This window comes from Schistocerca serialis, chromosome 7, assembly GCF_023864345.2.
Source record: "Schistocerca serialis cubense isolate TAMUIC-IGC-003099 chromosome 7, iqSchSeri2.2, whole genome shotgun sequence".
Taxonomy (NCBI): domain Eukaryota; kingdom Metazoa; phylum Arthropoda; class Insecta; order Orthoptera; family Acrididae; genus Schistocerca; species Schistocerca serialis.
In genome coordinates this window covers 507,139,566-507,164,528 of record NC_064644.1, presented here as the reverse complement: position 1 = coordinate 507,164,528, position 24,963 = coordinate 507,139,566, and the positions used below count along the sequence as shown (strand labels likewise).

General features: G+C 39.7%; 1 protein-coding gene across 1 annotated transcript in view; it reads left to right on the top strand.

The window, feature by feature from the left end:
- The first annotated feature begins 11,029 nt into the window (after positions 1-11,029).
- Positions 11,030-24,963, top strand: part of LOC126412106 (geranylgeranyl transferase type-1 subunit beta) — a 40,944-nt gene continuing 27,010 nt past the window's right edge. The window contains exons 1-4 of the mRNA XM_050081537.1: positions 11,030-11,454; positions 11,570-11,786; positions 11,872-12,004; positions 12,131-12,250. Of these exons, the coding sequence (XP_049937494.1) occupies positions 11,217-11,454; positions 11,570-11,786; positions 11,872-12,004; positions 12,131-12,250 (708 nt within the window). The 5' untranslated portion in view covers positions 11,030-11,216. The remainder of the gene's footprint in view (positions 11,455-11,569; positions 11,787-11,871; positions 12,005-12,130; positions 12,251-24,963) is intronic.

Sequence of the window (24,963 nt, the reverse complement as noted above, 5' to 3'; positions counted from 1 at the left end):
ACTAAACCAAACTACAAATCCACTACAAAGGAATTTCATGAACAGTTGCTTCCCTTGCATGATTTACCCTCTTTCCGAGGCAAAAGTTGACTACACAAATAAAAGCTAGTACCATCATAATAAATGCTGATTGATATACTGATTGTCATGATATTTTGTTTGCGCTTCTCTTGATATCTCTGAACATGATGTAACATTAAATCTGCAGAAATTTGCTCTTTTTCTGCAATGACTAACTCATCTATTGTCTTTAATAAAGTGGGATCTGAAGTATTATTTAGGAAAGTTAAGTTTTGCATGGGTAATATGCTAAAAGGTTTCTTTGGCCAATACAACACTGATCAAGTTCCTGTGCATATAATGGTACCTGTAATCATAGCAGTAATGTGAAACTTTGCCCCAGCTATATCACACATCGATCCGTTTACTAATAATCCACTTTGTTTCAACTCTGTCATACCCATTAATATCTTATTATTGTAGCAAGCTACTATTAATTTCTCTGGTGAAAACATAGAATATAACTGGTGATTACCAGTCCTCTGGAAATATGGCTATGGCAGTGGTACTACTTAGTTACCCTCTGGTGCTTCCATAACCCTAGGAATTACTGAATTTCATATGATTCTTTGTCAGTTTAAACTACCTAATCTGGACAACTGGTGACTAACTCTTTGACACAATTTCTATGATCTCCAATCGACATTAGAATCCGTGCATCTCTTTGTTCTGACACAAGTAACACATAATTATTTTTCACTTGTACCTACTTGTCGATAATTTTCCATTTGACTGGATACCCATGGATCGTGAAACACTTTATGTACACAATCCCTCCCAGATCACTGCCCACATTGTCCCCTCAGATAGATCGTGATGTTGGATGCCATGTAGTTGTGCTGAATGCCTTCAGACCCATATGACAGGCCGGCCGGTGTGGCCGAGAGATTGTAGGCACTTCAGTCTGGAACCGCGCGACTGCTACGGTCGTAGGTTCGAATCCTGCCTTGGGCATGGATGTGTGTGATGTCCCTTGGTTGGTTAGGTTTAAGTAGTTCTAAGTTCTAGAGTACTGATGACCTCAGCCTTTATGTCCCATAGTGCTCAGAGCCATTTGAACCCATGTGACACTTGAGTTTAGGGAAACTTCTGCCCTGGACCACAGGCTTCTTGTTAGATCCTCGGACTAAAAATCAGTGCTGGTCGCTGTAATGACATCAGTTCTGGACGCTGGACTCCATCAGCCTTGGATTCGGATTGCTGATCATCTCTTGGGGTAGTAAGTGTAAGACCAACATTAGAATAAATTCACATACAAGATGTTAGCATATAATAACCAGAAAATTGAATGCAAACAACTTGAACGCCATCGATCCTACTGATGGAGTGCTAAAAGGGAGTGGGTGTGAAGTATTTGTCTCACTGAGGAAAGGCTCTGTTCTACAGTGTCATTCATAATGACTGAATGCCTTCTGCTCTTTCTGAACTGTCAGTGGTTCTTAGTTCTGCTATATTTTGTTAACGAATTTGTTACGGCGTGTTTAGTGCTCAGTCAAAACCCTGCTAGCCGTTGTTGCATCCTGCCTAGTGACCCTATGTAACGTTACCGGAGTAACAAATTCGATTTGATCTGCACTGTTCTAACCATATTCTGCTGAGTGTCAAAATGGCTGTCTGGCTGATCCAGTAACGTTGTTGAAATTTTTACGCTTCCTGGCTGCCGGACGGCGACACTTCCACGTGACTGAACAAGGCTGCCTGTTCAGACTTAGAAAAAATTTTGCTCTCACATTTCCTTCATTTCCATCTACATAGATACTCTGCAAGCCACCGTACACGGCTACAACATAATCCAGACAAGACAGTAAATGTAAACATGCATATCAATAACAGAGAGGCCAAGAGAAGGCTGCACGTCTGCATGAATACCAGATCATTAAACATGAAGATATTCCTTGGTTCCTCGGAGTAAAGCTCAACCGGTCCATACGGTACAGAGCCCATCTAGAGGATACAAAACAAAAACTGAAATCTAGAAATCCCATTCTTACCAAGGAACCACCTGGGGATGGGATGCAAATACCTTGAGAACTTCAGCCTTGGCACTGGTATACAGCATGGCCGAGTATTGTGCACCTGTATGGGCCAGAAGTGTGCACATATCAAAAACCAATATTCAGCTGAGAGTAACAATGAGAACGACATTGGGAGCACTGAGACCTACACCTACAGATAGGCTACACGTACTGTCGAATATAGCACCACCTGAAATTAGAAAAAATCAGATTCTATCAAGATAATATAGCAAAATACTGGCAAATCCAAACCTTCCCACACACCAGTACCTATCACCAAAAAACTGCCTGATATCTAGGTCATCTCTATGGCAAAGAGGTGAAGAGATGTTTCCTGACCCAGAAAATGAATGGAAAAGTTTATGGAGTAGAAGCATAGTAAAGTACAGAAATCTGGTTACTGACCCAAGCATACCAATAGAGGGTTTTAAGCTTTCCAGAAGAATGTGGACTATACTGAACTGTGTGAGGACAGGTGTCGAAAGATGCAGGGAGATGAAGACAACATGGAGCCTTGCAAACGACCCTCAGTGTGAATGTGGACTCAACCAATCAATGGCCCACTAGATAGAGTGTACTGTGCATGGTTTTAATGGTGAACTGGAGGACATACATAATCTCATGGACAATGCTACTGAATGACTTCAAAAAATAAGTGATACTGTATAAAATTTTGTGTTATGTAATTAAGTAATGCTGAATGTGTCAATTTACTGCTATAATGTCCTTGTTTAATACTTCGCCTTGTAAATGCCAATTGAGTAAAGAAAATAAATAATCTATAGTAAAAATGAATATTTTATTGTCTTTATCTGTAACACTACTTTCCTACACTGTTTGTTCTATACTGATACTTAAAAAACAGACACTGAAAATTTATTATATCCTCCTTTAACCAAGCTTTATCCTTTTCCTCCTATTTTTTGAGTGCACTCTTCCTTTCTGATTTCTGGAGCACACTTTGTTGGAGGCTGAACCTTACTTAAATACAATGGTAACGAATGGTAATTTTGGCACAGCTTCTAGTAAAAGCAGTGGTCTCTGATGAGGGAAATCATTCCCATCAGACTCCTTGTAAATCTCTACTCTTGACACACAATGTTAGTGAAAATACTTAATAAAAATAACAATTTAGTTTGATGGATTCCACTCACGTCTGGGAATGTTTTTTATTTGCCTTTGTGTTTCCCTCTTCAGTAGGTAATCTAAACAATGAGATACAACCTTCTTCCTAGCTGGATTCCTAATTCCTCCTGCAAGCAGGAATGCAACATTTTAACACCTTAAATCAAAACACTATTATTTAAGAATAACTGAGAATTTCAATGTGTACTACTTGGACATCGCAGAACAGTCTACAAATTGAGGTGAATGTATGGAAATGTAGCAGACAATCACTTACAGGATGATTCATGTACTAAATTTATAAATTCAAAACATTATTTTAAAGTTCTATCCAGAACTTTTGTTCCAATACTGTTGGCAAAGGCCATTCATGCTGCACAGCTGCACGTATACATGTTAGAACACTACAAGCTGTTCATAATTCCATCTTTCCATTGTTTTATCTTTGACTGTAGTTATGACTATATACAGCAATTTTCGAAGAGTCCAGTATGGTACAATTTCACTTAGGCAGGTAGTGCTTAAGGGAACAGGTCTGTGAATACCAGAGGAAATCTTGAGAAATTTATCAGTTTTCTAAACAAGTGTAACTCAAAGAATAAAATTTGTGATCCCATATAATGCTTACCACCTTTTAATACATCTTTTGAGAACATTTGTATGTATGAACCACAGCTTTAGCTCTCACACTTTTCTTTAATTGTATTTTTTTTCTTTTTTTCCAGGTGAAATAAACCATGCTAATTATTTATGTACATCACAGGTACACATTCCTCAGAAACCAAAGTAGAAGGTTTATTGTTTTCCTGTAGGTTCTTTACACTATTATCTTTAAAGTAGACCACTGAAAAGATAGTGCTGTCATAAACCGTGGTAAAAAAAAATTAAATGTAATTATCCAAACTTTTGGAAATGAATTCAGAGTTTTTCTTCAAAAAAGCATTTTATTTTCAAAGTTAAATCACAAGGGCAGTCTACTTCTTAGTTAAGCATGTTTTAAGATAGTATACAAAATTTCAGATCTCTGTCTTTAATATTTTTTAGCCAAAGTGTATCAGACAATGAAATAATCTAATTTTCAAGAAATTCAAGTTAAATTTAAAACTTCCTTTTTCTATCAAACTTGTATGGCACTAATGCATCCCAGGTCCATGTTGTTGTTGTGGTCTTCAGTCCTGAGACTGGTTTGATGCAGCTCTCCATGCTACTCTATCCTGCGCAAGCTTCTTCATCTCCCAGTACCTACTGCAACCTACATCGTTCTGAATCTGCTTAGTGTATTGATCTCTTGGTCTCCCTCTACGATTTTTACCCTCCACGCTGCCCTCCAATGCTAAATTTGTGATCCCTTGATGCCTCAAAACATGTCCTACCAACCGATCCCTTCTTCTAGTCAAGTTGTGCCACAAACTTCTCTTCTCCCCAATCCTATTCAATACCTCCTCATTAGTTACGTGATCTACCCACCTTATCTTCAGCATTCATCTGTAGCACCACATTTCAAAAGCTTCTATTCTCTTCTTGTCCAAACTGGTTATCGTCCATGTTTCACTTCCATACATGGCTACACTCCATACAAATACTTTCAGAAACGACTTCCTGACACTTAAATCTATACTCGATGTTAACAAATTTCTCTTCTTCAGAAACGATTTCCTTGCCATTGCCAGTCTACATTTTATATCCTCTCTACTTCGACCATCATCAGTTATTTTGCTCCCCAAATAGCAAAACTCCTTTACTACTTCAAGTGTCTCATTTCCTAATCTAATCCCCTCAGCATCACCCGATTTAATTTGACTACATTCCATTATCCTCGTTTTGCTTTTGTTGATGTTCATCTTATATCCTCCTTTCAAGACACTGTCCATTCCGTTCAACTGCTCTTCCAAGTCATTTGCTGTCTCTGACAGAATTACAATGTCATCGGCGAACCTCAAAGTTTTTACTTCTTCTCCATGAATTTTAATACCTACTCCGAATTTTTCTTTTGTTTCCTTTACTGCTTGCTCAATATACAGATTGAATAACATCGGGGAGAGGCTACAACCCTGTCTCACTCCTTTCCCAACCACTGCTTCCCTTTCATGGCCCTCGACTCTTATAACTGCCATCTGGTTTCTGTAAAAATTGTAAATAGCCTTTCGCTCCTTGTATTTTACCCCCGCCACCTTCAGAATTTGAAAGAGAGTATTCCAGTTAACGTTGTCAAAAGCTTTCTCTAAGTCTACAAATGCTAGAAACGTAGGTTTGCCTTTTCTTAACCTTTTTTCTAAGATAAGTCGTAAGGTTAGTATTGCCTCACGTGTTCCAACATTTCTACGGAATCCAAACTGATCTTCTCCGAGGTCCGCTTCTACCAGTTTTTCCATTCGTCTGTAAAGAATTCGCGTTAGTATTTTGCAGCTGTGACTTATTAAACTGATAGTTCGGTAATTTTCACATCTGTCAACACCTGCTTTCTTTGGGATTGGAATTATTATATTCTTCTTGAAGTCTGTGGGTATTTCGCCTCTCTCATACATCTTGCTCACCAGATGGTAGAGTTTTGTCATGACTGGCTCTCCCAAGGCCATCAGTAGTTCTAATGGAATGTTGTCTACTCCCGGGGCCTTGTTTCGACTCAGGTCTTTCAGTGCTCTGTCAAACTCTTCACGCAGTATCTTATCTCCCATTTCATCTTCATCTACATCCTCTTCCATTTCCATAATATTGTCCTCAAGTACATCGCCCTTGTATAAACCCTCTATATACTCCTTCCACCTTTCTGCCTTCCCTTCTTTGCTTAGAACTGGGTTGCCATCTGAGCTCTTGATATTCATACAAGTGGTTCTCTTCTCTCCAAAGGTCTCTTTAATTTTCCTGTAGGCAGTATCTATCTTACCCCTAGTGAGACAAGCCTCTACATCCTTACATTTGTCCTCTAGCCATCCCTGCTTAGCCATTTTGCACTTCCTGTCAATCTCATTTTTGAGACGTTTGTATTCCTTTTTGCCTGCTTCATTTACTGCATTTTTATATTTTCTCCTTTCATCAATTAAATTCAATATTTCTTCTGTTACCCAAGGGTTTCTATTAGCCCTCGTCTTTTTACCTACTTGATCCTCTGCTGCCTTCACTACTTCATCCCTCAGAGCTACCCATTCTTCTTCTACTGTATTTCTTTCCCCCATTCCTGTCAATTGTTCCCTTATGCTCTCCCTCAAACTCTCTACAACCTCTGGTTCTTTCAGTTTATCCAGGTCCCATCTCCTTAAATTCCCACCTTTTTGCAGTTTCTTTAGTTTCAATCTGCAGCTCATAACCAATAGATTGTGGTCAGAATCCACATCTGCCCCTGGAAATGTCTTACAACTTAAAACCTGGTTCCTAAATCTCTGTCTTACCATTATATAATCTATCTGATACCTTTTAGTATCTCCAGGATTCTTCCAGGTATACAACCTTCTTTTATGATTCTTGAACCAAGTGTTAGCTATGATTAAATTATGCTCTGTGCAAAATTCTACCAGACGGCTTCCTCTTTCATTTCTTCCCCCGAATCCATATTCACCTACTATGTTTCCTTCTCTCCCTTTTCCTACTGACGAATTCAAGTCACCCATGACTATTAAATTTTCATCTCCCTTCACTACCTGAATAATTTCTTTTATCTCGTCATACATTTCATCAATTTCTTCATCATCTGCAGAGCTAGTTGGCATATAAACTTGTACTACTGTAGTAGGCATGGGCTTCGTATCTATCTTGGCCACAATAATGCGTTCACTATGCTGTTTGTAGTAGCTAACCCGCACTCCTATTTTTTTATTCATTATTAAACCTACTCCTGCATTACCCCTATTTGACTTTGTATTTATAACCCTGTAATCACCTGACCAAAAGTCTTGTTCCTCCTGCCACCGAACTTCACTAATTCCCGCTATATCTAACTTTAACCTACCCATTTCCCTTTTTAAATTTTCTAACCTACCTGCCCGATTAAGGGATCTGACATTCCACGCTCCGATCCGTAGAATGCCAGTTTTCTTTCTCCTGATAATGACGTCCTCTTGAGTAGTCCCCGCCTGGAGATCCGAATGGGGGACTATTTTACCTCCGGAATATTTTACCCAAGAGGACGCCATCATCATTTAATCATACAGTAAAGCTGCATGTCCTCGGGAAAAATTACGGCTGTAGTTTCCCCTTGCTTTCAGCCGTTCGCAGTACCAGCACAGCAAGGCCGTTTTGGTTAATGTTACAAGGCCAGATCAGTCAATCATCCAGACTGTTACCCCTGCAACTACTGAAAAGGCTGCTGCCCCTCTTCAGGAACCACATGTTTGTCTGGCCTCTCAACAGATACCCCTCCGTTGTGGTTGCACCTACGGTACGGCCATCTGTATCGCTGAGGCACGCAAGCCTCCCCACCAACGGCAAGGTCCATGGTTCATGGTCCATATTCATTTTGTTTCCTGTGTTTTTCTTACTCCCTTCTCTTTTTCACACTTCTTCTTCTTATTTTTGCTTCTTTGATGGCTTCCAACATTGATTATTCTGCTTCAAAGAGTCTCCCTCGATCAATGGCTATGAGAGCTCTATGCATATTTAGTCCACCAGGCACTCCAATCATTTCCATAATATTAAGTCTTGACACTGCACTGTCACTGAAACATAGAACAGCATTTAGCACCTCTATTTCCAAAGTATTTAGTCCTACTAGAACGCTTTTTCATATCTGTTCCCATATACAATTGTTGAAACTTTCATTTGGATTCTGAGTCCTCCCATGTAAGAATTTCTCTAATAATCTTGTGTCACTAAGATCCCCATAAATAGGTATTATAATTTCCATTATAGGAAACGGCAAAGAACGTTTATAGTTATAGGTCTCACCCAGAGTAACTGTGTTCTGGTACTCACACTATGAATCACTGCCAGGTGGCCAGTGTGCATAACATGGTTTGTCATCTGTGGAGTATTTATGAAAGAAGGTAGCCCATACTGCCTTTTTCATTCCCTCAAGCTCATTTTTATTTTGTCTTAAGGTTTGTCCATAATAATTTTCAATTTTTGTGTCAGCATAAGGTTTGGATTCACAAACTTTTTTAATACCCTTTTGAGTCTCCATCTTTTGAGTCACCATATGAGCTGTGAAACACACCTTCAAATTCTATCCCTCCACTATAACCACTAAAATTAATCAAACACATATGATTTGCAGTTCCACTAGTACAGCCATGACAGTACTTGCTAATAATTCCATATCAATTACAGTCATTGGAAAAGGAATGGACAAGGTACAGGGACACAGTACTAGAAGTGGCTAAAGAATGTCTTGGAACAGTAGTGTGTAAAGGTAGGATGAAGCAAACAGCTTGGTGCAATGACACAGTCGAGGCAGCCTGTAAAAGGAAAAAGATGGCGTATCAAAAATGGTTACATACTAGAACTCAGGTAGACAGAGAAAGTTATGTTGAAGAAAGAAACAGAGTCAAACAGATAATTGCAGCATCCACGAAGAAATCTTTGGAAGACTTTGGAAACAGGTTGGAGACTTTGGGTCAAGCTGCTGGAAAACCATTCTGGAGTGTAATTAGCAGTCTTCGAAAGGGAGGTAAGAAGGAAATGACAAGTATTATGGACAGGTCAGGAAAACTGCTGGTGAATCCTGTTGATGCCTTGGGCAGATGGAGGGAATATTTTGAAGAGTTGCTCAATGTAGGTGAAAATACGATCAGTAATGTTTCAGATTTCAATGTACAATGGGACAGTAATGATGATGGAAATAGGATCACATTTGAGGAAGTGGAGAAAATGGTCAATATATTGCAGTGCAATAAAGTGGCTGGGGTGGATGAAATTAAGTCGGAACTCTTCAAATACAGTGGTATGTCAGGTCTTAAATGGCTACACATGATAATTGAAATGGCGTGGGAGTTGGGACAGGTTCCATCAGACTGGACAAAAGCAGTAATCACACCAATCTTTAAACATGGAAACAGAAAAGATTGTAACAACTACAGAGGTATCTCTTTAATCAGCGTTGTGGGTAAAATCTTCTTAGGTATTGTTGAAAGAAAAGTGCGAGTATTAGTTGAGGACAAATTGGATGAAAATCAGAGTGGGTTTAGACCCCTTAGAGGTTGTCAGGACCAGATCTTTAGCTTACGGCAAATAATGGAGAAGTGTTACGAGTGGAATAGGGAATTGTATCTATGCTTTATAGATCTAGAAAACATATATGACCAGGTTCCTAGAAGGAAGTTATTGTCTGTTCTACGAGATTATGGAATAGGAGGCAAACTTTTGCAAGCAATTAAAGGTCTTTACATAGATAGTCAGGCAGCAGTTAGAGTTGATGGTAAATTGAGTTCATGGTTAAGAGTAGTTTCAGGGATAAGACAAGGCTGCAACCTGTCTCCACTGTTGTTCATATTATTTATGGATCATATGTTGAAAACAATAAACTGGCTGGGTGAGATGAAGATATGTGAACACAAAATAAGCAGTCTCACATATGTGGATGATTTAGTTGTGATGACAGATTCGATTGAAAGTTTGCAAAGTAATATTTCAGAGCTAGATCAGAAATGTAAGGACTATGGTATGAAGATTAGCATCTCCAAAACGAAAGTAATGTCAGTGGGAAAGAGATATAAACGGATCAAGTGCCAAATAGGAGGGACAAAGTTAGAACAGGTGGGCGATTTCAAGTACCGGTACTTAGGGTGCATATTCTCACAGGATGGTAACATAGTGAAAGAACTGGAAACGAGGTGTAGCAAAGCTAATGCAGTGAGCGCTCAGCTACGATCTACTCTCTTCTGCAAGAAGGAAGTCAGTACCAAGACTAAGTTATCTCTGCACCGTTCAATCTTTCGACCAATTTTGTTGTATGGGTGCGAAAGCTGGGTGGATTCAAGTTACCTTATCAATAAGGTTGAGGTTATGGATATGAAAGTAGCTAGGATGATTGCAGGTACTAGTAGATGGGAACAATGGCAGGAGGGTGTCCACAATGCGGAAATCAAAGAAAAACTGGGAATGAACTCTATAAATGTAAGGAAATGACAAGTAAGGATTAGATACTACAAGAGCCCAAAAATTCACTACTACATGAGAACAGTGCGGCGAAAATAGGTTAATTTCCCATGTTGCCAGACGACAACGGCGTCAAAACTTTACCCATAAGAAACATTGACGCTATGTGACGTGACGATCCGTTGACAGCGTAGGTGAATATCACCATTTTAAATGCAGTGCAGAATGTAAATACCGGTACATGAAACTGCAACCAGACACTTTTTTCAATATTATTTATTATTCCACGAACCGGTTTTCGAACCTTTTCAGGTTCTTCTTCAGATGGTTTGCTGGATGTTACATCATTATTTCTAGCATAATGCTGGTCCTGGGTCTGTGACAGTATCGCAATGATTGTTGTTTATTTTGCACCCGTATCGACAGGTAAACAATAATGATTATTGTTTATTTTGCATCCATATCGACAGGGAAACAATAATCATGGCGATACATTAAAGCCTGTTGCATCTTATTGTCACACAGCATTATGGTATAAATAATGATGTAGCATTCAGAAAACCATCTGAGGATGAACCTGAAAAGGTTCGAAAACCGGTTCATGGAATTATAAATAATATTCAGAAAAGTGACTGGTTGCAGCTTTATATATTTACATTCATTTAACATTCACGGGTTCTAAAATATCCGTAATGGATAAGCTTAATTAATTGTATAATGTTTTTACGTAACGCGACGTGAGGACAGTGTGAACTGGCCGCAGCACATTGTACAAAGTCGATATTAATTTATCGAAAGTCAAGCTTGGCAGTGAACATCACCAAAGGACCAAAATGTCATGTTTGTTTTGATGTGCGGTATGCGGCGTGTTGAACAATAACTTGGGATTTATCTGTGTGTGTTGTTTTCGATATCGTTCGTTGACGATTTTAATTGTGATTTGTTTGTGGGAATATGTTATGAACGGTGCTAACTTATCGCACATCTAAAATGATTTGTGATGAATCGGAAAACCATTTAGCAAGAAAGCAACATATTCGCTATTTGCTTCGCCATCTCGATATTCTGCCTTCACGGTTAGCATATCATGATGCTGCTAGACTGACAATTTTGTTTTTTGCACTCTCCGGATTGGACGTTTTAAACGCACTAGATGAATTGAGTGAAGAAAAAAAGAAACACATAATAAATTGGATTTACAGCCTTCAGGTCGTACCGCAAGAGACAGGTAACTATGTCTTAAGTAAAGCTGTAGGCCATGTAACCTTAGAGTAAGCGCAGTCCTTTAAATAAACTTTAGAGTAAATTAATCATGTCAATAATTAAAATCATTCTTTCGACAGACGACAAAGAAAGCTGGAAGCGATGCGGTTTTCAGGGTTCGTCTACACTAAACTTTTCGCGCGACAGCAGCGATTGCTCAGGGCCATATGTGTGTGGTCATTTAGCAATGACATATACAGGTCTTGCAGCACTTATTATTCTTGGTGACAATTTGTCTCAAGTGAATAAGAAAGCAATTATTGCTGGTATAAAGGCTTTGCAACAAGAGGATGGTAGGTATGTACTGCCCATGTTACCCCTGATGACTGATCTCTGTTGATTCAGGATCAAGTTTATGATTAAAAGTGTTTCATGTTACCAGCTTTTGCGCAACACTTTCCGGCAGTGAAAGTGACATGAGGTTTGTCTATTGTGCTGCCTGCATCTCTTACATGCTAAATGATTGGTCTGGAATGGATGTAGAAAAAACTATCTCATACATCTTAGATAGTATGGTAAGTGAGATACTTAATTTGGGAGTATCCTAATTTTATGCAGTAAATGTCATTGGCAAATTTTGAGTTTCAAAGACTTGAAAACACAGATGACTGATTTCAAATGTGTATCTACATCTGTTATAGTCATATGATGGTGCAATTGGCCAAGGGCCTGATCTTGAAAGCCATGGAGGAACTACATTTTGTGCTGTTGCTGCCTTGGCTCTGATGGGTGAGCTTGATAGAAAAATTAGTCCCATTCAGGTATTTCATGTGTCTTTTTATTGTCCAAAAATACCTTTCTTTTGTCAGTTTTCTTTCTATCACATAGCTACTCAGTCTCTGCAAATGAACTGTCATGAAACAGTAGAACAAAATAGGCCGACATGTAATTTTGGGGTCAGTTGAAACTACACATTGACTTCATTCCATGACATAAGTGCTGTGGCATGTGACATAATACGTTTGCAAATAGAAGTATAGCAGAACATTGCCAATATTTTTTCTGTCTATATTTTTTTGACAGTCAGTTGCAATGATAGACTGAACCTTAGCATAGCCCAAAGTACAGATTAGCGTGAAGGGTCTAATTTGGTAGTGAGTGGTTAGAGCCAATGAATGTGAATACAGAATCTCAGTAAGTTGTCGTACTGATATGTAGAATTGTGCAAGGTCTAGGTTAGATTGCAAGGTGACAGTTTGAAAGTTGATATATGCATATTATTTTTATTTATCAGTTGTCTTATGATTTCATATATTGATGCAGCTCTTCTGTGAAATGTTTTTAGCACAGCCATATGTAATAGATAGGCTAATATGTGTTGTCCAAATGTGTACACCTATATGAAGTTCATAGTCAACAGTAACCCCAGTTCGAAAACAGTAGTGACACTAACAAATATTATACTAAAAGGAGAACTGACCTATACTATCCTTCACTCAGCCTTAATGTGCAACTGAAAAAATGTGAGGAACTTGGCCATAAAATAATTGACCACCCATCCAGTGGTGTAAAGGATCTTATAATTCCTAAAATTAACTTCAAACACAAACTGAAATCGTAGAGAGAGAGAGAGAGAGAGAGATAAGTAATTGATCACAATTTTGATCCATGGAACAAATAACTTATTATAACTAGAAACTTTCAGGAATGTTTTCTAGTTAAAAGCCATGAAGCCACAGTTACACATTTAATAACAATTTAGTAAATATTATAATTACAGTACAACCATCATTGAAGACAAAATACTAAACAACAGCCTAGGCAGAGAGAAAGAAAATAGAAAAGTAGTCACAATATAATTATTAAATTGTTATTTAATAACTCTTCTTGACTTCTTCATTTATGTGGTCATATTGTCAGTAGGCTAGTTGCTTTACAATTCCTGAGGATATTTTTGTTCCATCATTACAGCTACAAGAAAATGTGTATTTTCTCACGAGATGGATTTCACTTTATTGAAGTAAAGCATCATCAGTGGTCTGCAATTAAAGGTATTTTGATCTAATAAACAAGTCAAATTGTAAGTATCACTTAATAGGCCACTGATGATGCTTTACTTCACTAAAGAAAATGCATCTGTTGAGAAAAACGTGCATTTTCTTGTAGTTTTAATGGCCAAATAAAAATATCCTCAAGAACTGTACATGAAGTTTTCAAAAAATGACACATGACAGATTACAAGCACAAACATTAAAGCATCGCCGTCCGGGGTGGCCGAGCGGTTCTAGGCGCTACAGTCTGGAACCACGCGATCGCTACGGTCGCAGGTTCGAATCCTGCCTCGGGCATGGATGTGTGTGTTGTCCTTAGGTTAGTTAGGTTTAAGTAGTTCTAAGTTCTAGGGGACTGATGACCACAGCAGTTAAGTCCCATAGTGCTCAGATACATTTGAGCATTTTTTTTTTTTTTTTTTTTTTTTTAATTAAAGCATCAAGTATCACCCAATTTCATTACCACCATCTTAAAACCTTGTACAAAAACTATTTCACTTGCAGACCTGTGGCTCCTGCATTTGTATAGTTGTGAGTATATAGAACGAGATGCCTCATATCCCCCCTCCCATCCACCCTCGTATTTTCACTTAGACCAGTAACAAAAGCATGAATTATTGCTAGAAGCAGATTTTTTTGTCAAAAAAGTGAAAAAATTTAAAATTTTCAAAATTTTTTGACTACAGGAAAGTTAGCCAACATAAATTTTGTGGCCAAAACCTGGTTTTCCAGTCTTTCCAACCCCATAAAGGGGTTAAAAACAAAATCTTCTATCCCACTGTTTTCAGGGTGTAATCATCACTCCCCAATCCCACCCCGAGAATTAGACTGGATTGTTTCAGTATTTCCATGTGCATCTTTTTCTACTTTGAACACCCACCTGCTGTCAATAGCTCTTTTATTTGCTGGACGTGCTACATAAATCCAAGTTCCATTGGTTGGCAGAGTGTGCAGTTCTTCCTTTATTGCTTTTGTCTATAACTTTATCAGTTCTTTGAATTGAGTCCATTCAAAAACAATGTACCCTCCATTTCTAGTTCACCTACTGACAATAGACTATTTAATAACCCTGGCACTACAAGAACACCTTTTACATTTATTTAAAATTTCTTTCTACAAATGGTGCTTTTAACACGCAACTCCTCAAACCTTTCTGGCAAAGAAAAATGTGTGTTTTGACCACCCTAATTCTTATTAGATTTTCCATTCCCTTGAGATTCTCAAAGGAACAGATTCATGAACTAAATGTTCCATTGTCCCTAAGTCGAAATTGCTCCACTGTGCCATATGTAAGACTTCCAGCAACAGCAGAGAATAAAAAAATTGTCTTCACTTCCTCATGCTCAAAAGTTTGAGGTGATGAATTCCACAAGTTACAAGCAGTTTCTTTGTTCGTGGAATACTCTAAGTGACAGTCTGGAACTCATTTGAATGTATGTGAATCACACTTTCTTTCGTTTTTGTGAAGTACTCCCAGAAAAGCCTTCTGTGCGTATTGTTCAGCTGTGTCCTGAGTAGACGCCACCATTTCTATGTAAGTCTTTCCACAAAACTCAATAATTCCAGCTCACATATGAGTTTCAATCCTGAGTATCCAGTTGCTAAAATTAGAGTTATCAAAAAATGGCACTCTGTAGCTCCCTGTTTTTGTGTCGTTATTATGGATTATATGTTGAATTGATGAGTTGGTTTTCCACTGTTGTTACTGTCGTACTGTAAAACCTAGCCCTATGCCCATAACCTGCTGTCATAATTATAAATTACTGTGAATATTATGTAGTTAAAAGCTGAGAAGCAATATTTAGATAAATAATAATAATTCACTAAATATTAGAAATACACACACTGCAGGCAGCATACTGAACAACAGCCAAAGCAGAAAGAAAGAGAGATGTCAAAGCAAAGAGAAAATTAGTCACTGTGTAGTTATTGAATTGTTTGTATTTTAATTTAAACTCAATTAACTGTGGTAATATCTTCAGACCAACAAATGAAAACTGTAGAATTACAAAAACCACCTTACACCACAAAACTTTTATCTTCTTATGTGCAATGACGTTCTGTTGTCTGTACCAGAAATTTGTTACTTGCATCTTAGTTTTACATCTTTACTAGTATAAGTGTGTAGTTATTGAGCAGATAAATAAGAAGGATGGTACAGAAGTGTAATAATTTATTCGGTAAAAGTAATTAATTCTGCAGGCAAACAAGTGTGAAAACTGTCATAGTTGAAGTTGTATGGGAGAGAGGGGAGGGTGGTGCAAAATGATGAGTCATTTCTGTGGAAAATTGTTCTTGAACCAGACCATTACATGCACTTTTCACACCCACATGACCAGTGTTGTCTGCAGGTGCTCAGGAAGAAAGAACTAAGGAATATATACATAAAATAGCAGAGTGTTAGGATAAACAGAGAAGTTTGTGTACCGATAAAGAAGATGGTCTGCATAGATAAAGAATTTGGAAGGAAACTGAGCAGCTACTCAATTATATTTCAGACCCAAAGGTATATGGACCCACCTGATTGAAAGTACTGAAGATAGTGAACTATCTAAAGAGTTACAAGAAACCAGGAATTGATGGACTAACTGGTGAAGTGTTATGGAAAAAGAGGAAGCATTCTTCATAAAGAAATCCTTAAATTCATGAAACTGATGTAGAAACTGGGAAGAATCCCAGAAGACTGGTGATTCAACCAGTACATAAGAAAATAGACCAGAATTGCAGTCCTAAATACTGAGGAATTATCCTTCAGTGTAGCCTATGAAGGTTTGTCAGGTATTAGGTTGGTGCATAAGATTGTAGTGGTTTTGTTCCGCATGTTGCTATTCTAGTTTCTATGAGTTTATGTATCAACTGTCAATTTTTATCTGCAATTCATTGCTGCTAAGTGAGTTTACGTGTTGTCATTTTGAGATAGTCTGGAGCTGTAGAAAATGGGGTGCCAAGTGAAGGAACCGAAACATTTTTGACGTATTCTTGTGTTTGAGTTCAATAGAGGAGCCACAGCAGCGGAGGCAGCCAGAGATATTTATGCCGTGAATGAGGATATTGTCATTGGATGGAGCATGGCAAAGAAATGGTTTTCTCATTTTGAGGAGGATCATTTTGACATTAGTTACTCATTTGAGAATACCTTCGGGTTTTGATGAAGATTATTTAAATGTGTTAATCCACAATGACGCATATCAGCGTACTTCAGAACTGGTGAATGCAATTAATGGTGATCATTCTACAATTGTGCAACATTTGCTTTCAATGGAGAAGGTTCAAAAAATGGGTGTGGGCATGCTCTTAAGGTAAAATCACTAATATCAGGGGGTGGCCATATGTGTAGCTTTGTTTGCTCATCATCAATTGTCTCGTGAACAACGCCAACCATTTCTACCCTGTACCCTTACTGGTGATGAAAAGTGGTGCCTTAGTGCTTACAAAGGAAAAAAAGGAAGGTTTGAGCCCAAACAAAGAAGCAACTCCCCATACAAAGACCTACATGCATCCATAAGAGATAATGTTATCCATCTGGTGGAATGGTGACAATGTGGCGTACTACTGATCGCTTTCCCAAGGTGTAACCATCACTGCTGACAATTATTGTCAACAATGAGACATCTTGCAGATGCAGTCCTAGAACAGCTACCAGGAAGCTGGTGTGAATTGATGCTGTTCCATGATAATGCCCACCTTCATAACACTAGACTGACAAAAAAAAGTACTATACAGTAGTTAGGTTGGAGAGCCATTTTGCATCCTCAGATTTTCCCTTTATCCAGTCTCTGCAAAGCAACCTTCAAGGAACTTCCTTTACAGATGTGGAATCGAAAAATTACCACAGCATTGGCAGGTTGTTGTAAATGGTGAAGGAGAATATATTACCAATGACTTAAGTCTCAGTTATGTGTATCTGTTGTGTTTATTTAACTTATAAAGAAATGCTACAAATTTATGCCAACCCAATACACTCTACAGTAAGCTAACTCAAAATGCGAGTGAGATTTTGGGATAATATCAGTGTGTTCTAATTGACCAACAACATACCACATATTTGTCCTGTTGCAAATCATAAAAGTCATATAAAGATAACATTGAGCTTAATAACCTATGCATAGACTTCAAGCTGGCATCCTAAATATAAGGCAATCCCGACTGATTCCAAGGCTCCAGTATGAGTGGATGGAGAACTAAGTACTTGATTCAGCATCAATATGGGAGTAAGATAAGGGGATGCCATTTTTGTAATACTTTTCAGTTTGAATCTGCAAGCAGTTACTCAGAAATTCTGACTAGCATTAGAGGCAGTTCATTAAAGAGCTGAAGGAATCCACACAACCCTGAGGCCTTGCTATCAATGAGATCAAGTACATGATATTTACCAGGAAGTTAAATGACAATCTGAATAAAATATAAGCAGCAGGGTCCAATTCGGGGCATATGCAGAACCGTGAATATCTGGGATATAATATTAATAGGAATAATTCTATGCCAGCTGAAATAAAATTGCAAGTCTTAAACAGTAATAAGTGGTTTCAAGGTTTAAGGAATTACTAAGCTCCAGGGTGTTAAAGACAGACAGATTAAATGGCAAATATACTTGGTCGTGATCATGCCAGTCATGACCTACACATGTAAAACATGGATATTAGTTAATATTGATGAACAGCAGCTCAGAGTATTTAAATACAGGGTGTTGCAAAATGGGTGCTGTTCAGGGTAATAGTCGGTGCAGTTCAGGGTAATAGTCACAATGGTACTTGGAGATCTAGAACAAATGCCCAGTTGGACCATCTTATGCAAGGCGCTGAGATAAAATCAATAAAAAGTAGGAATGTAGCCTAGCTTTGCCACATTTTTTGGCTGGAATGTGAAAGAATGAAAAAAAAATTATGGAGACCAATTGGAAAGAGAAAGAGAGGAAGAGCATGAAAGCAGTGGATATGTTGTATATAAGAAGAAATAAAAACTCAGGGCATAGAAGATGTGGAGAACTGCTGCGGTGGGGGCAGAATGGAGGAAACTTATTGAAGAGGCTGAGATTAACACAGAGATGTAATGCCATGACAAGAAGAAGGCAAAGAAGTAGGAGGTGATATACAGTTACAAGAATCACCTTTGACCACAAAATATTTGTTCTGAAGCACAATGAGGTTCATTGCCTGTATCCCATGTTCAGATGCAGAAAGTTTCCAGTTGCATCATGATTTTACATGTGGTATAAATGTGTAGTAGTTGATGTAGTAGTAGTAATTAATTCTGTAAATGAATAAAAAGGACATCAATCTGTCAGTGCTGCTTCATATTATCAGCAATACCACACTTAGGAAAACACATACACAACTGGAGGCTGTTTTTATACATGTCTACCTTCATTTAAAAAATTTGAGGCTATATGACAAAGGTTAAAATTAAGTGACAATAGTATTCTGTTTAAGAAGAAAGATTATGGAACTCACAATTGGTTGACATAATAAAATGCAGTCATTGTATTGCTAGGCTGCTCAAAGAATTCAATTCTATGTTCATGTTTTCATCAATATCTTTTTAGTAGAATAACTGCACATTTAATGGTGACAACCAAATAAATTACATTTTATTTATTACTCACCAAGTTTAGGCTTGTTGGACTATCATCAAGTAATGAGGAGCCTGTTGTTACCTGATGATAGTCAAATAAGATGATGATCAGGCATATAGTTGTAGAAAGAACATAAATTGTATGGTTTTCACTTTTTAAAAAAATAATAAATAAATTCTTCATATGTCCGTCTTACATCTACTTCAGTTCCATTGCATTCCACAGCCTGATCACTGGGTCATTTGTACAAATAAATACTTTATAATTTTGGCTTCTTTTAACTTTGTGAGCTTTGTTTGCTTAATAACCTTCGTACTAACACCAGGACAGGGTATGATATATGAGCCACGGGTGTTTCTGAGTTCACAAAATGATAAAATCTCTAGTAAATCTACAGATCTCTCCAAAACAGTAGCATCTCAGTATCTGGGATTACAGGAGTACACCACAATTCCCCCTTGGAAGGTAACATTCTTGAGTAATGACAATGAAATGAAATAGTAATGGGACCTTGTTTGTAAATAATAAGAAGTTGAGCACTGTAACAGGGAAGCCAACAGATTTTTGACAATCATGACCACCTACATGTTGCATATAACCATAATTTATTTTTTGATTTTACCAGATGAAACCAAAAACACTTGATAGTTTCTACACAAACATACTTGACATAAATGCTAATCATGAGTTAATGCAACTAAATGCAGTTTATTGTAGACTAATATTTTTGTCCTAAACATTATGTCATAACTACAATTGATTGTGTTTCATTTCTTACAACTAATTGTCAATTATAGTTGTTCAGGAATATTGAACTCACATGTTCTCTCATAGAGTTCGGTGTGATTATAACCTTGAGGCTCATCTGAACCACTGTGAGAATTGGTTAGAGATTATTAGTCTCCACAAAAATCCTTTGAATGACTATTGAAATACAGACTGTCGTGTCACCGCCAGACACCACACTTGCTAGGTGGTAGTCTTTAAATCGGCCGCGATCCGTTAGTATACGTCGGACCCGCGTGTCGCCACTATCAGTGATTGCAGACCGAGCGCCGCCACACGGCAGGTCTAGAGAGACTTCCTAGCACTCGCCCAGTTGTACAGCTGACTTTACTAGCGATGGTTCACTGATAAAATACGCTCTCATTTGCCGAGACGATAGTTAGCATAGCCTTCAGCTACGTCTTTTGCTACGACCTAACAAGGCGCCATTATCTGTTGCTATTGATCTTGTGATGCATGTACCGTCAGACCGATGTTCACCATTAAGGGATTAAAGTTAAGTATTCCACCAGCTACGTCCGTTTTTCTAAAGGCTAATTTCCCTGTCCTGTTCCAGACCCCACGCCAGCCTGCGTGAGCTAAAAAGCGTGCCTTTCGGCTTCCTCTAGTATTCCTGGGTTGGCTCTCCTGCCAACCCACAACACAGACACCATATTATCTGCACAGGTGTAATACAGTTGGGATACAAAGTTGCCCTTGAGGTTGCCCACTAATGACTGTTATGCCTCACCATAATAATCCACCTCATCAATATGTAGCTTAGGCCGAGATGAGTTTATCACACACACACACACACACACACACACACACACACACGAGCAAAAACATTATAACCACTCGCTTAATTGCCGGTTGGTCCACCTTTGGAATGTATTGCATCAATTCTGCATGGCATGGATTTGACAAGTCCTAGGTGTGTGGTACAGACGTCTATAGACAGATCACACAATTTCCGTAAGTTATGGGCTGATACACTGTAATCATAATTGTCAGTGTCATTGGTTGAACATCTGCTGTGGAGCGTCGTGTGCAACAATGTGTGCTAAACAGAGTACTCTGAAATGCTTGTGGTTACACCACCATTGTATTTTGTTGTCATACCTGCCACTGATTGTCACCCATCCTGCTTTACAGATTGTACAAGCCTTGGACCTCTACATTCTTTGATATGAGGTATGGTTATCTGACACCTTCTCACCTACTCATGGCTTCACAGTCCTTCAGCCACTCTCCATAGATGCTCATGATAGTAGCACACGAATTGCCAACCAGCTTTGCTGATTCTTAGATGCTTGTACCAGGTGCTAGGCCATAAATGTGCTCTTCATTCAAGTCAGTTATGTCAGTGGATTCCACTATTTGCAGCTAATGATTCCCCATTTGTCTCTGTGTTGGCCATTTACTTTCCTGACTTTGTCATATGCCCAACAGCATTCAGCCTCTCAGGGGGCAGTGGTTATAATGTTTTGGCTCATCAGTGTATATCCAGATAATGTGATGTCTGTATTTCCCTAATCATTTGTAGGGCTTCCTTGTATCCTGAAACCAACTCTCCAGTGGTTCAAATGGTCTGCAGGGCTGTAACTCAGTCCTCTTGAACATTGATGAGTAGAGATTACATTACAAGTAAAGGGATTTTTTAATACAACGAAATCAGAAGGGTGTTTTCACTGGTTTTCTTTTTTTTATATCCAGGAGGGTTTCTAGGAAATGGTAGGAACACTGATTCAGTGAAAGACACCGAATTGAGTCCACTGATAGGGACACTACCTCCCACAAAGGGCTTACATCATAGAAATTATTACGTACACACACTGCGCCAGTCTGTAAGGGCCAGACTACACAGGGAATGTGTAACAAAGTAACTCATGGACAAGGAATATCATATTCACCTCCTCTGTGCTGTGTTAGTTGCCACTGTAGTGGATACTAAAGCACAGTTGTTTTGTATCTTTGCTATTTTATTTTCCACAACTGTTTGAAAGTAGCAAATAAAAGTAACTGCAGTGACACAAACCATCACAAGTGTCAGTACGTATTTGTGAAAGCATACTACTAATTAATTGCCTCCAGGTAAACAGCTGAGCATGCAGGTAGTAGTGGTGATTAGCCAACAACTCCCACAGGCAAGCAGGTGCATGTGTCCCAATTTAGTTAGACTTGAGTCGCTGCTGAAAAATAAATGTGGAATTAACAGCCAAAAACATAGGATGTGGACCAAAACCATCTGTCCTTTCTAGGGTAGTTACCATTAACAGTAGCTGCAGCTACAGAGCAGATGCCAGATGAGGTGGTGATATAGTAGCAGCTATATTTCTCAGCATCTGCTGTATAGATTCACTCAGTATTGTTTTTCTGTATCACAGCCACCTGTCCCATAATGGTTCTTCATGCGAGCTTTTTACCTCACGGCCGATGAGACAGTTTGTTGGACTCCTCGGGGTCAGCTTGGGATGGTAGACATTGCTGACACAGTGTAAGCAATCATCAGAAAGGCTGTACTTATGCTGAACCCCAAAGGCAGTGAGGTGCATACAGCCCAGTCCTCATCTGGATGTGTGGTGTATGCCGCCAGTCACTGCTTTAACCCAGGGTACTAGCTCGCAAACTCTAGATCAGCCCCCCCCCCCCCGTCCCCCCCCCCCCCCCACCCCCACCCCAAGGAGCTCACGGTCCTATCATGAGTATGTGCGTGGAAAGCATGGGGCCCCGAGCTATTGCAGCCTTCCTTCTTTCTGGGGCTGCATTTTCTTTCCCTTCCCCTCCTTTCCTGTCCTTTCTCCATCCCCTCCGCCCTCTCTTGGTGTTTATGTTGGCCATGCTATCATCCTGGCTATGTTGGCTTTGCAATTTGGTATTGTTGAGTAATTACCTCATCCTTTCGGCATCCTCTGCCCCCCCCCCCCCCCCCCCTCTGGGGTTTGACCTCCATTACTAAATTTCTATTCCATAGTGTGAGCCATTTGGGGAAGAGCACCTTACCTAGTGTCTCCAGTGTGTGCCCTTCTGGTTCCTTCCATCTTTTCCTTCACATCGTCGTCTGATGCTAGGGTACATAGCCAGCATGGTAGCCAGCCCGTGTGGTGGGGTCACTATGTACCCTTTTGGTTTGTTTATAAATAAATAAATCTTCCGCTACCAGTCACAATTTTTCTTTATTTTACACACAAAAAAAAAACACTTATTTCTCAAAACGTGTTGTGCGAAAAGTAAAATAAAGAAAAATCGTGACTAGTAGTGGAAGATTTATTTATTTATAAACAAACCTATCGTTTCTAGTCACAGGCTTTCAAAAACCACTTATAATGGATCAAATCAGATGTACCCTTTTGGTTGAGCACCCTGAAAACATAGGGATCACACTTCTGATACCTGAGCTGTGACCTTCTCATGTAAGTCTAGGAGTGGTTGCTCGTCTTCCTGGAGCATTGTAACTTCTGGCAATGGCCGCCGTGCCAGATGGCCCTTGCTGTGGCTGGGTGGCGCCCTTGGGGAGAGCCCCTGATCGGAGTGGGTGGTATCAGGGCAGATACTATGCACATGAAACACATACGAGTCCAGAACTCTGGTCGTTCTTGTATAGCCGTCTCTTTGAATGGAACTGCTTCTTCTGCCCCTTCAGCCTTTCCTTCCCTGTCTGCCCTCTAGGAGGAGGGTCAGGCTTGGCTAGGGGCCAAACCTTTCCCCCGCTATCTGGTTTGTACCAGGACTGATGGGGATACTTTCACCAATACCAAACCTTTATTTTTTGTGGAACACCTTGAAGACAAGTTTGGCGAAGTGGACTCTCTGAGCAAGATGCAGTCGAGTTCATTGTTGATCAAAAATGCTTCAGCTGCCCAGTCTGCGGCCCTTCGTGCCTGTGACCATCATGGCACAATTCCTGTGTCCCATTACCCCCCACCAGTCTTTGAATATGGTTCAAGGTGTAATTTTTCACAGGAACCTCATCCTTCAAACTGATGAAGAATTTAGGGACAATCTAGGATGGCGGGGTGTTCACTTTGTTGAGCGTGTTCAGAAGGGCCCGAAGGACAATCGCATTGATACTGGCACCTTTATCCTGGCCTTTGAAGGGGATACCTTCTCTGAGATTATGGTTTATTGGCTTATAAGAAAGAAAAGAAGATACAGGAGTATAAGTCCCTTGATCGTCTAACCTACACTGTGGCTCATAAGAAGTATGCACACTTCATCCTGTGTCAGTGACGTCTAGCTGTGCTTTAGTTCCAACTTCACCCCTTCCTCCCCCTTCCTTACCCCAGTCCTGAACCCCTCTCCTACCCCCGTCCCCTGCAGTTCCCACACCCTCTCCTCCGGGTGCCGCTCCCCTTCCCCAGCCGGAGAAGTGTCCCTCTTCTTTGGCGTCTGCCGGTCAAGGGCGCCCCTCCCAGAACCCCTCTTCCAGGCACCTTCCATGCCAAAGGTCTGCTGCCACACGACAGCTGAGCATGCAGGTAGTAGTGGTGATTAGCCAACAACTCCCACAGGCAAGCAGGTGCATGTGTCCCAATTTAGACTTGAGTCGCTGCTGAAAAATAAATGTGGAATTAACAGCCAAAAACATAGGATGTGGACCAAAACCATCTGTCCTTTCTAGGGTAGTTACCATTAACAGTAGCTGCAGCTACAGAGCAGATGCCAGATGAGGTGGTGATATAGTAGCAGCTATATTTCTCAGCATCTGCTGTATAGGTTCACTCAGTCTGTGGGCCCTCAGGTCGCCCGCTCTCTTTGTTTTCCAGATCTTGCTGCAGCTGGCTCCCTTTTGCAGCACAGCCCTCCTCGATCTCAAACAGAAAAGAAGAAGAAGCATAAGTCTCGGGACAAGGAGCCTCTGGTGTCGCCAGAGGTCCCATCCCCACCTTCACAACCTGATTCTGACCTGCTGTCCATGGATGTCACCTCCTCCTTGTCAGTGATGGATGGTGACCCGGAGGCATGACTGGCTTTAGCCTGTTCACCCCCCATTTGAATCACTGTTCTGTGGTTATCCAATGGAATTGTAATGGATATTACCGTCACCTTCCGGAGCTGAAATCCCTTATTTCGTTTTACTCTGCAGCTTGTGTGGTTCTACAGGAATCATATTTTACTGATGATCACTCGCTGGCCCTCCATGGGT